At 38.8% G+C, this 13,500-nt stretch overlaps 1 protein-coding gene across 1 annotated transcript in view; it reads right to left on the reverse strand.

The window, feature by feature from the left end:
- LOC128940408 (potassium voltage-gated channel subfamily KQT member 1-like) overlaps positions 1-13,500 on the reverse strand; it is a 402,931-nt gene that overhangs the window by 367,081 nt on the left and 22,350 nt on the right. Inside the window, exons 3-6 of the mRNA XM_054281792.1 lie at positions 10,136-10,262; positions 7,005-7,083; positions 5,073-5,169; positions 1,721-1,861 (exon numbers count right to left, since the gene is read on the reverse strand). Coding sequence (XP_054137767.1) covers positions 1,721-1,861; positions 5,073-5,169; positions 7,005-7,083; positions 10,136-10,262 — 444 coding nt within the window. The remainder of the gene's footprint in view (positions 1-1,720; positions 1,862-5,072; positions 5,170-7,004; positions 7,084-10,135; positions 10,263-13,500) is intronic.

A 13,500-nucleotide genomic window follows, 5' to 3' on the forward strand; every position in this document is an offset into this window, starting at 1 on the left:
TCTATCTCAACCAGATACTGTGCATTTTAAGCTTCCCTGATGGTCTTCATAACTCTTTTTAAATTCCCAAAGTCCAAAACACTGCTGTAGAAACACACTCTGACTTTTTTAACTTTAATTTTTTTACTCTTTACTTATATCCATTCAATAGCATATAGTGATTTCTAATTCATACCTAAATATTCAATGCAACTAATGAAGCAACTCTGGAAAACTAGAATTAAAAAAAAAAAAAAAAAAACACTAAAAAAAAGAAACAAGGAAAGGTAGGAAGAGTACACTGGGCCCACACAGAATTATTATCACATGCAGAAATAACTTGTGCACAAATATACATGGCTAGAACTGGATGCTAAAAGTGATTCACTGGTGTTTGAGGTGAACTACAAAAATAATGGAAGAATAAGTGAGAATAAGAGTACTAGTTTGTTCTTGCAAAGCTTGGCATCTTCCAATTCCAATCTTGGGTATCTTCCAATTACACCCTTATTGTTTTTCTTTTAAAATGCAGCACCATGTCTACTTCTGAGATACACATACTTTTCCTCCACTAGCTACAGGTTGCTTAACAGCTATAACCGTGAGGTTTGAGGTTTCATATTCTTAAAATTTTATCCCATACCCACTGAGGACTTTAACAAGTGAAAGCTCTATGGCTTGCTTCATGCTTTCATTGATTCCCAGCACCTTAGATTATCATGTCCATCTAGCACTGAGTAGATTTTTCTTTTTTCACTTGATTCTCCTAGGTCTGTACTGTTTAGCATAGTCATAGGTGATACTCTGCAGATTAAATAAATACTTGATAGCCTAGTGACAGGAAATTATTGTTTAAAATATTTTTATAGTGAACCACTTACAGAGTGGTGACTCAGGCTACACATAATATAGTCTATAATTCTGTGTACCTCATTGAAGTAGAGACTTACACAGCATCTAAGTTCTCAAATCTTCCATACCTTTTTGGCGATTGCTCATGGGCAGCTCCACACAGCAATGACTCCTTCTCCTATATAGCCAACAAACTCCAACCCTCTTTTCTACCCACTAACCCACTCTTTTATAGCACTCATCCTTATTGGACACACCTGTGGCCCATTAAGGGCAGGTGTTCCTAATCTTTGGTAATTAGCACAGCTGCAACTCCTCAGGGGTGAGATTGCCTTTTTCTGCACTACCTCTATTCTCTTACATTCTATCCCCCCACATAAGTTAAAGATAAAAACCAAAAAACAGGAACCTATAACCTGCATCAAAGTCTGAATTATTACTGAGAGAGTATGTTTTACACAAAAAGATAAAGAAAAAAAAATGGCGTCATTAACCCTACTTTCACATATAGAATAGGTTTTTAAGTTATGCACCTTTTGAGATAACTAAGTAGAGCTTAAAGGAAGTGATACAGGTTTTGAAGGAGATTGTTTACTTTTTTTGAGATGTGTTTACTTTTTGAAATGATTTTTACTTTTCATATCTGTAAGCATTCGGTGTCCTTTGCTAAGAACTTGCTGACCTGCTTTCACAACAAAATTGAATACCCCAATAATTTAATTGTATTTCTTGTATTCTTGCTTGCATTCCTCTGAGGAGGTTGTCAAGCTTCTCTACAGAAATACACTCTGCAAAGAAAGAAATGCCAGGTTTTCCTGAAAAGATCACAATTGGAACAGAAAACCTTGGGCCCTGTTTGCACACACAGATTTTCTTGGTGAGGACTTACCACTCCCCACCAAAGGGCATCAGCATAGCTGGAGAAACCTGTCTTTCCATCCTCATCAACTGCATCCTTCTCAGCAAGATAAACAAAGTAGGATGAAAAAATTAATCCCAAGAATCCAATGTACAGAGTGGTTATAAGTTCCTATTGAGAGAGAAAACAAACAAGTGTATGAGGTTTTCATCCTATATACATATGTATATACATCATTGTAAAATGTTGCAAATATCTGTGGGGCTTTTGCATCACAGTAGAAAAACTAATATGTTATACTTCAGGTTTGACATTTGCCTCCAGTAAAACAGCTAAAATATTGACTTGGATTTGGGTTTTATTAGCTAAGAGCTTAAGAATAAAGAGTGCTGCCTAAAACAAATGGCTCTTTGCAGCAGAGACTTTCAGATTCACACACACAGGAAACAGTAAGAACAAGAAATGGACAAAGGTAGATTTGAAAACTGAGAGAGTTGAGTCAGCACATTTTTTAAACTCAGCTATATCTCCATTTTCAGTTAAAATAAGGACCACACAATACAAAGTTCAACACTTGGAAAAAATATGAGAATCCCTCCTGTCCTGAGAGCAGTGGAAGACCTCACAAAACAAGGTGAGGAAGGAGCAACACCAACTAGAGGCTCACAAGCTGGAGCTTCAGTGGCTAACTTGGCTTTTCAGCAAGCCTTAGCCGTTTCTCCATGGCTTTCCACCACCACATGTGATATTGACTCGCGTTTTGTTGCCTTTGGCAAGAAATGCTGGTATATAAACTCAACCTGCTGAAAATAGAAGAGCATCCTAGCCAAACCAGGCATGAGTGAGCTAATTGAGCTATATGTAAAATTCCAAAACACAAGGAAATCATTGGTGACAACTTTACTAAGCTCTTCAGGGCCCAGGGAGGTACAAGTGCTTGCTATTTTCACAGGGCACCAAGATGTGAATTCATTTTCTCACATCGCTTAAGGGTTTAGGGGCCCATGTTTTCTGAAAGACTATCAAATGCAAAAAACACCAAAAATAGATGAGGACTTTGTACTCTGCCTGGAAGAAAAAGCAGCAGAGGTGTTTTGTTTTGGTTTTGTTTTTTTTTAATTTTTAAACAAAAATTTCTTTCAGAGGCTGGACAGGAATAAAGGTTCCATTTTTCCTTCCGTTTGGTACCGTGTTAGGGTTTCAGCTACACTTGTCCAATGTCAATACAGAAATGTGTGCTTGGTATTTTTTTTTCTTAATGTGTTAGTGGGTGATCTGCTTGGATAAGTACTACAGATCTGTGGAGTTTTATTTATCACCATAATCACTTCTTTGGATAAGCAGAACTTCAGGTGCGTTTACTCATAAATTTATTTTCCAAGAATTTTTTTTTCCCCCCTTTTAAACCATTGAACTTTCTTATGCTTGCGACACATAAGATTTAAGTGTTGTGTTTTGGAGAGAGTATTTCCTGATTCTTGACTAAAACTCTGAACACCCACAGGAAAGAAATGTTCCCAAACATTTTTTTGGATATCAAGTTATTTGGATATCAGCTCTGCCCTAGCAAGATACCCAGCAATGCAAGCATAATAAATGGAGACCACACAGACTTGGAGCATTAAAAGTCATCCTGTTGTGCAATATAAAAGGAGGCATTATCCCACAGCACTTTGGTGTGCATCACTTCTGCACAACCATCGTGACATAAAAGTTCCTACTGTACTGGGGGAAAAAAAATAAAAGGAAGGAAATTTTCTTTTAGTATTAAATTATTGGCTTGGATTAAGTGCAGTGCATTCTCTGTTCCAGAGTAACAGTTTTCCAAACAGAAAATTAAAAAAGGTCTGTGTGGAAATTTGTAACTCTTTGTCAGTATGTGGAGAACAAATCTACACTCAAATGAACAAGTTAGCCACACTAACAAGTGGGATGTGGAGATTAATAGCAGAGTATTAGCCCTCCACAGAGATGCAAGACTTCAAGGCTAATTGTATAATTTTCCATTATATTAATAAAGATAATCATCAAGAGATTCCATGGACACTCAAAAAGAAGCCTTCAATTAAAAATATTTTTAAATCTGCAGAAAAACTTTTAAACTCTTCCTGCTTAAGAGCTTTCATACAGAAAAATTGTTTCAAAGCTTTAGCAGACATGCACCTATTTATAGCCAGGTTTGCCTCTGTGACCACACCCTTGAAAAAGTAACTTTTCTTACACAGCATCATAACATAGTTCATTTTTTTAATTTACAGAATGAATTAGAAAACTTTATATTCAAGGTGAACACAACAGAAATATTTGAATAATTGACTTCTTCTAGCAAGGCTTTCCCATTAGTGTTTGGTTTTCCCCAGGAAAACCAAGCTAGGAACATATCTTCTGCAAGGATAGTGGAGAGTACTTGCAATATGAAAGGCAGCCCACAAAACTGTGTTTAAGAAATTACATTGAGGGATAACATCAAAGACTACAACAGTTAATTAATAAACCCAAACATTTTTGTTTATACCCTGTTAGCCACTGCCCTGAATAGCAAAAATAGCTTCCCATTTTAAAAGGAGGAAGAAACACATGATGGATTTTTCAAGTATTTTTTTTCTCTTGCGATGTAACATATAATTTAAACCAGCGGTCTTGGGTTGTAAAATATGTGTGTATTCTATTTGCCATCTGTTAGAGGTGGGGAAGTTATCTTCTGTTAATTGGGCAGTTTTCCTTATCTCTTCCAGAAACCAATCCTCCCTCAAGGAAATATCTTCTGTTAATGAGTCATTGAGTCTCACTGCATGACTGATAAAATTACATCATCCCATTGTGAGATGCTCCGCCCAGGAGGAGGAGCCAAGCATTCCTACCTGGATAGAATCTGACATTTGGAACACCAGAGACAGCCTTTTACCACTGGATTCACAGAGGAAGACCAAACCCATCTACACCACCACTGGACCTTCAGAGGAAGACTCCACCCTTCTACAGGATCCCTGCTCCAACAGAACCACCCCTGTCACTGCAGGAGGGCTGCAGCCACCATTTAATGGGACTGCTGCCAACACCCTGACCAACTGGGTGTCAGGTTGTATTCTGACTCTGTCAGTGTTTGGGGTTTTTTTTTGTTTGTACTATTGCGTTTGTATTTTTTAATTTTCCTAGTAAAGAACTGTTATTCCTGTTCCTGTATCTTTGCCTGAGAGCCCCTTGATTCCAAAATTATAATAATTCAGAGGGAGGAGGTTTACATTTTCCATTCAAGAGAGGCTCCCGACTTCCTTAGCAAACACCTGTCTTTTCAAACCAAGACAGCAGACCATTACTTGAAGCCCACAGAGAGAATTCATTGAAGCAAATGAATTTTAGGGGATGTTTCAAGGCTTGGTACCTGTCGATGGATGAAGACCACTGACCCCAGGAGTCTCCAGGTGCCTCCCTGGCGGTCAACGTGGAGCATCCGAAGGATCTGGAGAAAGCGAATCCCCCTGTAAGGAAAGTGAAGCATTAAAATAAATGCAATAAACACATAAAAATGCTTGAGGACAATACTGCCTTATCCACCCACCACTGATTAAGTCCACTCACACACTGCTGTGCTCAAGAACTGTGATAGCACTGCCCTTACCTGGGGGTGGCATTTCAGGCTTGAGGCATCTGTGTTTAGATCACATTTCATTACAGTCAAATTTCTTCAGAAATATTGACTATGAAAACAATTCTTTAATGGGAAAACAAACAAAATAAGGGGGAAATCTGTATAAGTCCTATGATTCCAAATTTTAAATCCCTCCTTTCAAATTAAAACTTCAAGCTTTGCTAACACAAATGTGAGCAAACCTTTTTCTCTGTTTTCCAAAAGCAGAATATGAATCAAACGTGGCATTACTGAAATCCTTGTTGTGTGAGTTACTGAAATATCTCTTATATCATTAGAAATAGATACAGTCCTATGTGTTTTAGGAGAATAACTAAATCAATCATAAGCTCCAAATATTTTCAACTAAATAAAAGTAATTATCAATATGGTTCTTCAGCATAGTTTTATTCCATGGAAATATTTCATTTAGTTGCTCTTTTGACAATGAATTTTGTTTGCCTACAGTCATCTTACTGTTTTATCTCTGAAACAAACCAGTGAAAAACAGGAAAGGATGAACACTGAATTAATCTACCTGAAAAATTTTCACTAGAAGTATTTTCGGCTCTTTTTAGCAATCTTCAAGAAGATTTTTTTGTGGAGATAGGTTTTGATTTTTAATTCAGATTTGCCTGACCCTGCTGGCTTTTCAGTGGAGCAATGATAACACTGCAGGGATGTGGGTTAGGGTTCAGAGAGCATTCTGAGGTGTAGGACAATGACTCTGGACTCAGCACTGGGAAAGGCTTCACTGAGCCCAAAACCCACTGGGCTCCCATATAAACACACAGGGCCTTTTCATTGAAGTCATTCCTATGCTTCTAGTTAAATTTAAAAAACCCAACCCTTGGAATTTCCTCATGCACCTTCCTCTTTTCCTATAGGAGCTGATATTCCTGCTGCCTGGGTGGAGTCTTTACCATCGGGGAAGGATGAATGTTCTAATGTAAGAATTACCTTAAAAACACTCTGTACATGTAGTTCTCCCCAGCGTTTGCCTGCACAGCTGGACAGTTTAAACAGTACTGGACATTCCCACTTCCCAGTTATCCCACTGCACTGGGAAGCTTGTGACAAAACATGCAGCACATCTTGGAAGTTGGGTTAGGAGTAGGAAGTACACCTTACTGCTTCTCATTCTTCTGTTTACTCACTTCATTCACCTCCCAAAACAAGCCTGCAGTACTTGATGCAAGCTGAACAAACACTGTGTGCATCAAGTGTTTCTGCTTCATGTACAGTGTGAGTTACTCGTGCCAAACAAATCCACCAAAGCATAATTACTCTTTAAACAAAGTAATTACTCGTACTCAAAAAGCACGAAGTTAAGCACTGTCTGGATTACTTCTTAAATAAACCCACGCTCTGTAATTCTCCCTTGTCTCAGGGAGACAGTTGTTTGATGTTTTAAATAGGACACAATGTTTCATTTTTTCCACTTGGCTTCAGCATTCCCACCATTTTTCATTCGCCTTGTTCCTGCACTCGTTTCCCAACTGGTCACCAAGCACAACAGCATCCAGTCCCCCAGTGCTTCCATAGAATAACTTTCTCTGTGTTAGGAAAATCAGACATGCAGTTAAATTGGGAATTAGGCCATCAGATACACAGTTAAACTGGGAATTAGTCAATCAGATACACACCTCTGTGGTAGTGAAGAGCTGCCGTGACAGCAGAACCTACCTTATTGCAGAGGTGGCAAACACCTGCCCATTAGATCCTATGCTCAGAACAATAATTGAGGCTACTACCACAATCAGGTCTGTTAAAAAACAAACAAACAAACAAACAAAAGAAGAAAGAATGTATTAATTTGGGGGGTTTTATTTTTTTTTTTTTAATCTCAGCACTGAAAAAATGCGACAAATACAGACTAAGGAAAGCACCTCAAAAAAGAAATTGTCAGCTGAAATTTGGTGGGCATGTTAAGTCTGTGTAATAGTTTCACATCAAAACCCCCATGGCTACAGTTTCTTCCAGGATGAATTCAGTAACAGACCTTTCAAAGAACCTCATGGATTAGGCTGCTTGCCACAAAAAATGCAAAGGCATTTGTGCACCCTAGAAATGAACCCATATTTTGGCTCAAGGCTTCTGATCCAAGAGGAAATGCAAGGGTTTTTACCACACAATAATGAAATCCATGAAGTATCATGCATACATATACACATACACTTAGTTTGAAAGCTGTATCAAAGCTGTGAAGCCAAGCTTTCTAACCTAATGGAACTGTAGGAAGAAAGGCTGGCTAAAATAAATTAGAATTGTTAGTTTACTATGTGATACTGTCTTTATTTGTATGAAAAAATAATTGTTTCCAGAGTTCTTTTTTTTGTTTCGTTTTGTTTCCACAACTTTGCAGTTTACACAGTTCCAGCTCAGTGAGCATGTCCATTTCTTTTAATTATTGAACCTTGCTGTAACATTATTCTGAGAAGTTTTGTGGTTTTTTTTAAATTTCCTTACAGGCATTTCTGTGGTGAACCTCTTTAGAGCATCTAAATTCTTCCCTTTTAATTTCTAACTAAAAACTAAAAAATATTATTATAACTGGGTAGCAAATGGAGGCAAAACGAGGAAAAACTTTGGTAAACCTCCCTTTGCCAGTTAGAAATAGGCAGCACTTTATTCTTCAGAGCACTTAACATTATACAGAACTTCAAAACTCCAGCCCTGCTGACTTCACTTGCAGCTGTGAGGGCTCAGAACCTCAGCAACCCAAATTCAAAGTCTCCCTTTGGACATTCAGAAAATAAAGTCCACTTGTGAAAACTGATTTTAACCAACTTTCCATGGGATGCCTGGGCAAGAGGCAGGATGGGATCCAACCTGAGCAGCAACAACAGTTTCCTACAGCAAGGTTAACTTGTTTTTTCCCTCTCCTTTTAAACATTCTCCTGCCTCATTTACAACCATGTAGTTGCTGCAACAAGTACTGCAGAAGTTCTATAACCAACAGCATCCTTCAGTCTCTGAGCTGAATTAATTTCCAGTAGCAGTCTGATTTTTGATGTAAAACCTTCCCCTTCGAGGGAAAGCACACAGTTTAAATACTGTACTACAATAATTGTGCATGAATGAAAATGAAAATGAAATGAAAATGAAAATGAAAATGAAAATGAAAATGAAAATGAATAAAGGGAGGGATGAGGCTACAGAAGGAGCTTTCATTTGGGATTTTAGCTTTTGAATGCCTGACGGCAAATTCTTTTACGCTGTTCCTTTATCATGTATGTGTGTGAATGTATATTTGTAAACACTGGAATTTAGGGTGGGTTTTCTTCCCATCACATCATAACACAGATCTTTGCCCTTTAGCAAATGATGCATCATGTCTTTACTAAATTGTTAGACATACACATCTCCATCTGAAGACAGGCACTAAAGGTGGAAAAGACTGATGCTCAGAAAATGAGTTCAACCACATATTGAGAGTGAAAGAGATTTTTTCATTTGCACTTTCTTCTTTTCTGATAGTGTTCTTTGTGGTATAGATATTTCTTTCTTTCTTTTTCTCCCAACCTCTTCTTCTAGTTCTGCTTCTCCTCTGTTCCTATTTTTCATCCCAGTTTCCAGTGCTTAGATTTCCCTTATTAATCCAGATTTACTGGTCCAAACAGCCTTATTTTACAGCCTAGATCCTCAGCACATCTTGCCCTTTCTTTGACACCTTTCAATACCACATATTTCCAGCCCCTGCTGATTTCCCTTCAAGCTCCTGGTTGCTTGTCAGTCCCTTTAAATGTTCCTTTCCCAGACCTTTGCATCAGAATCCACCTCCCATCTTTTTAATGAGTCTGTGCGTCCCAGAACATTCCCTCTGCCTCAGATTGGGATTTTCCATGTTGAACTTGCTAAGAACTAACCCAAATTTTAGAGGGAACAAAATCCCATAGAAGAAATCTCCCTGCTGTCAAAGAAATTTTAGTGGATTTTTTTTCTAAATTTAAAATATAGACTTTTGTATTAATGAAGAAATAAAATTAATGCATTAAGTTTTACTTTCTGTTCTAATCCTTTCATTTCTTTTTCCAGTGTTTGTATTTTATTCATGTTGATTTGAAAACAATAGGATGAGTCAGTATGATTCAGTCATTCCCAGCAAAGGTATTTCCCAAGTTTACCTTGTTCTGTCAGGGCAGACATTGTTCCATCTGTATGTGATGTAGAAAAGCAAATCTTGATTCCCAATGTATTATATCCTTAGGGGAATTTCAAAGGTTAAATGAAGTGCTGACACTGAGTGCACAACCAGCTATAGCCATTCTTAGCTTTTCTTAATAAAACCCACGGTGTCTTCCCCAGAGGCTCCAATACAAACATGAATATTTGCTCTGGTAGTATTTTGGTAATAGCAGGGAGAACCCCTTGAAATCACAGTTCAGTGAGACTATCACTTTCTCTAATATACCAACCTAAGAAACACTTATTAATTGAGAGGGAAATCAAGAACACAATGAGCAGTAAAAATTATGCCCTATGGGCCTCATGGTTACATCACAAAAATAGACCAGCTCTAGAAGAAGATGAAGAATTTGTTTATACTCAAGGAAGGATTTTGTGTTCAAAATCGTGTCAATTTCCTGCAATTACCCAAGGTTTAGTCATTTCTTCACTTTACAGTCCTGCATTTCTAAGGCTGATGTCTGCCTTAAACATATTTTAAGTGTTCTAGCAACCCAAAAGAAGAGAAATCACAAAGCAGATAAATGCTTGAGGGGTAGGCATAGCTCAGAACTGCAACAAGACCCCTGCAGAAATGGATATTTTTATTCACAACAAGCAGGAGGGTTGCAAAATAGTTTAAAACTTACCAATGATGGATATTGGCTTCCTGGCAAACCGGATCCTCCCCTGGAAGCCAACATATTTACTCCTGCAGCCTGCAGACCACAGCCGGACCAGGTACTCAGCGCCAAAAAACACCACCAGAACTATTTCCTAACAGAGTGAAAGGGGGAAGAGATCAGAGTTGGGTTTTTCATTGTCAGTACAGTTTGCACATCTAATTTATTCATAGGACTAATACAAATGAGCTTGTTGAGATAAATAACACAATAAAAATGATTTAGCCTAATCTGTTGACTTTTTGTATGCATATGCCGGGCAGTAAATAAAAGGGAGAGATAATCAGTTCCTGAATGTGATCTGCATGAATAAACAGATGGTTTAGGCTCCATTCCATCAGTATATCATAGGGAATCTTGTCCCACGGCGTGCGTGTATAACCAGGACAGGCTCATCTCAGAGGGAGAGCAAAGCTCTTGCTTTTGTGCATTTCCATACAGTTGGTGATTGCCCAGCTCTCTGGTCTATCCAGATCTCTCTGTGAGGCCTCTGGGGGAGCTCACAGCTCTCCCCAGTCCAGTGCAGCTCTCAAAATAACTTATAATGTGCATTTGATTTCTGAGTCTTGATCACTTAAAAACATACTGGAGTGTGACGGGGTTCACAGGGGTTTTTGGATGAGGGAAGAGATGAGGATCTGACTCCATGTTTCAGAAGGCTTGATTTATTATTTTATTATATATGTTATATTAAAACTATACTAAAAGAATAGAAGAAAGGATTTCCTCAGAAGGCTAGCTAAAAATAGAATAGGAAAGAATGATAACAAAAGCTTGTGTCTCGGGCTTTCTGTCCGAGCCAGCTGGGCTGTGATTGGCCATTAATTAGAAACAACCAACATGGGCTAATCAAAGATCCACCTGCTGCATTCCACAGCAGCAGACAATCAATGTTTACATTTTGTTCCTGAGGCCTCTCAGATTCTCAGGAGGAAAAATCCTAAGGAAAGGATTTTTCATAAAAGATGTCTGCGACACTAGCTGTGAAGTTGAGCCCCGGTGACTGAGGGCCAGGCTGGTGTGACCCTACTTACTGCAACTCTTTGAGCAAACTGTTCATCCAGGATATCATGGGCTTGTTGAGATGTGTGCTGGAGCATTTATCCATAAGGATTCAGTGACAGACAGGATCAAAAGTTTTGCAGAAATCCAAAAACCCCACATTTTCTGACTTTCCTTAGTCAACTATGGATAAATTTGAGTTGTTTAAGCAGGACTTTCCCCCATGAACTTGTGCTGGCTGTAACCAATGACTGTGCTGTCTCTTGAGTGTTTTTCAATAACTCCCAAAACAACTTTCTCCATAACTTTACCAGGCACTGCAATGAGACTGACAGGTCTGAAATCACCATGGACTTCCTTCTTGTCCTTGAAAACTGGGACATTTACCAGCTTTCAGTTTAGTGGGACCTCTCCAGACTCTCAAAACCACTGAAAAATAAATGGAGCGAGGTCCCTCAATGACATCTGCCAGGTCTTTCAGTATCCTGGGATGGATCCCACCAAGCCCCATGATTTATGCACATCCAGCTGTAGCAGAAAGCCTCAAACAAACTCAGGATGGACTGAGATTTTATCATCCCCCAGCAGTCATGGTTTTCTGACAGAACTCTGGGCTTCCCAGGGCCCATCGTTGCTGAAGGCAGAAGTGAAGAGGACATTAAATATCTGCTTTCTCTACATGGCTATTTTGAGGTGACCAATCTCCTGAAGTCATGGCCCAATGCTATTTCTGATTCCCCCTTTGCTATGAACATATTTGTAAAAGCCCCTTTTATTGTCGTTCCCAGTGCTGGCCTGCTTGGACTCCAATTGAGCTTTGGCTGCACTAATTTTCTCCCTGCCTTGGGGACAGAATCTCCTCCCATGTCACCTGTCCCCCCTTCCCTCCCTAAAGTCTAGAAGAACCCTGCTCAGCCAAGATGGTCTTCTGGCCAGCTTTGCTTGGCTTCCAACCCTTTGGAATTGCCTGTTCCTGTGCCCTTAGGAGATGGCCTTGAGAAGGTGACCAATACTCAGAGTCCCCAATACCTCCAAGAGCAGATTCCCAAGAGACTTTACTAACCAGCCTCTACTGCTCCCCACACATCCAGGATCCAAATTCTGCTGGCAGCTTCTCTTCTATCACCAGCTTTTGAAACTTGGCTCCTTCAAGGTCACCAAGACAAAACCATCATCCATCTCTTTGCCCACAAGTCCCTCATAAACAACAAATCTAGGAGGACACCTTTCCTAGTCGACCACCTGTGCCAGGAAGTTCTCTTCAACGAGCTCAGAAATCTCCTGGACCTGTTTGAGTCCTCTGTATGATATTCCCAGCTGATATCTGGGAAGATAAAATCACCCATAAGGATTGGTGACGGAGGTGAGCTATATATCCAACATGTAAATAAATGAATTTTAATAAAACAAATCAATATTTTAATATTGCTCCCCTCTTCAGCACTGCGTTGTGAAGCACTCGTGCAGGACCAAGGATGGGTGTACTTTGAAATACTTCTGAAGAAAGAAGATTTGTGAAGATCAAAATGTGGGCAGATTCACTGAGATCTTTGTTCCCCCCTTCCTTGTTTTCCTCTGTGTTGCAGTGTGGTAGCCCAAACCAAGCACAGCTTCTAGGCTTTGTTCCAACCCAAACTGTACCCAGTAATTCAGAGTCACCAAACACCTACTGCAGGAGCTACAGCTTTGGAAAATGTTTGCATTTTAACTTGAACGTGCTCTCAACCTGCACCTGGGGGATTCTAAAGCACCCCAAAAGCAAAACACCCTTAAATCACAATTTTCACTGAATGACAATACCAACCTGTTTTTAAAACTGACATTTTGAATGGCTCAAGAGAGAACAAAATACTTCAAAGCTGAAAAAAAATATAAGGAAAAACTCTAATACGCAAAAATTCATGTTAATTTTGATTTTTAACAAAGTTAGGTTAACATTGCTGTGTTCACTTCTGCCTCCTTGTTTTGCCTGGAATGACAACTAAGAAACTATACACAGTCTTCCTCTTTTTTGCATGGCACTTTCAGCCTGAATAAACCAAGGCTTAGTACAAAACTAAGAAAGCTTACAGCGATTTTCAAGACAGAAGCACAAGAAAATAAACAGCAAATTAATTCTCCAAGTTTCATTTTTTAATATATGTATTATCAAGAGCATCTACAAGTAATTCTAGGTTTGCATTCTGTCTACAGTCTAAATAGAAATGTTGATTCAAATATAATAGTCAAATCAAATCATAAGGACAACCTAAAAATGAAAAGAGGAAAAGAATTGTTGCATTTCTGGAATCTTTCAAGATACTCTCTCACTTATTAAATTGTCTATGTTT

The sequence above is a fragment of the Melozone crissalis genome, unplaced genomic scaffold (genome assembly GCF_028551555.1).
Source record: "Melozone crissalis strain CALT ecotype California unplaced genomic scaffold, PUWL_Pcris_2 ptg000033l_1, whole genome shotgun sequence".
Lineage (NCBI taxonomy): Eukaryota > Metazoa > Chordata > Aves > Passeriformes > Passerellidae > Melozone > Melozone crissalis.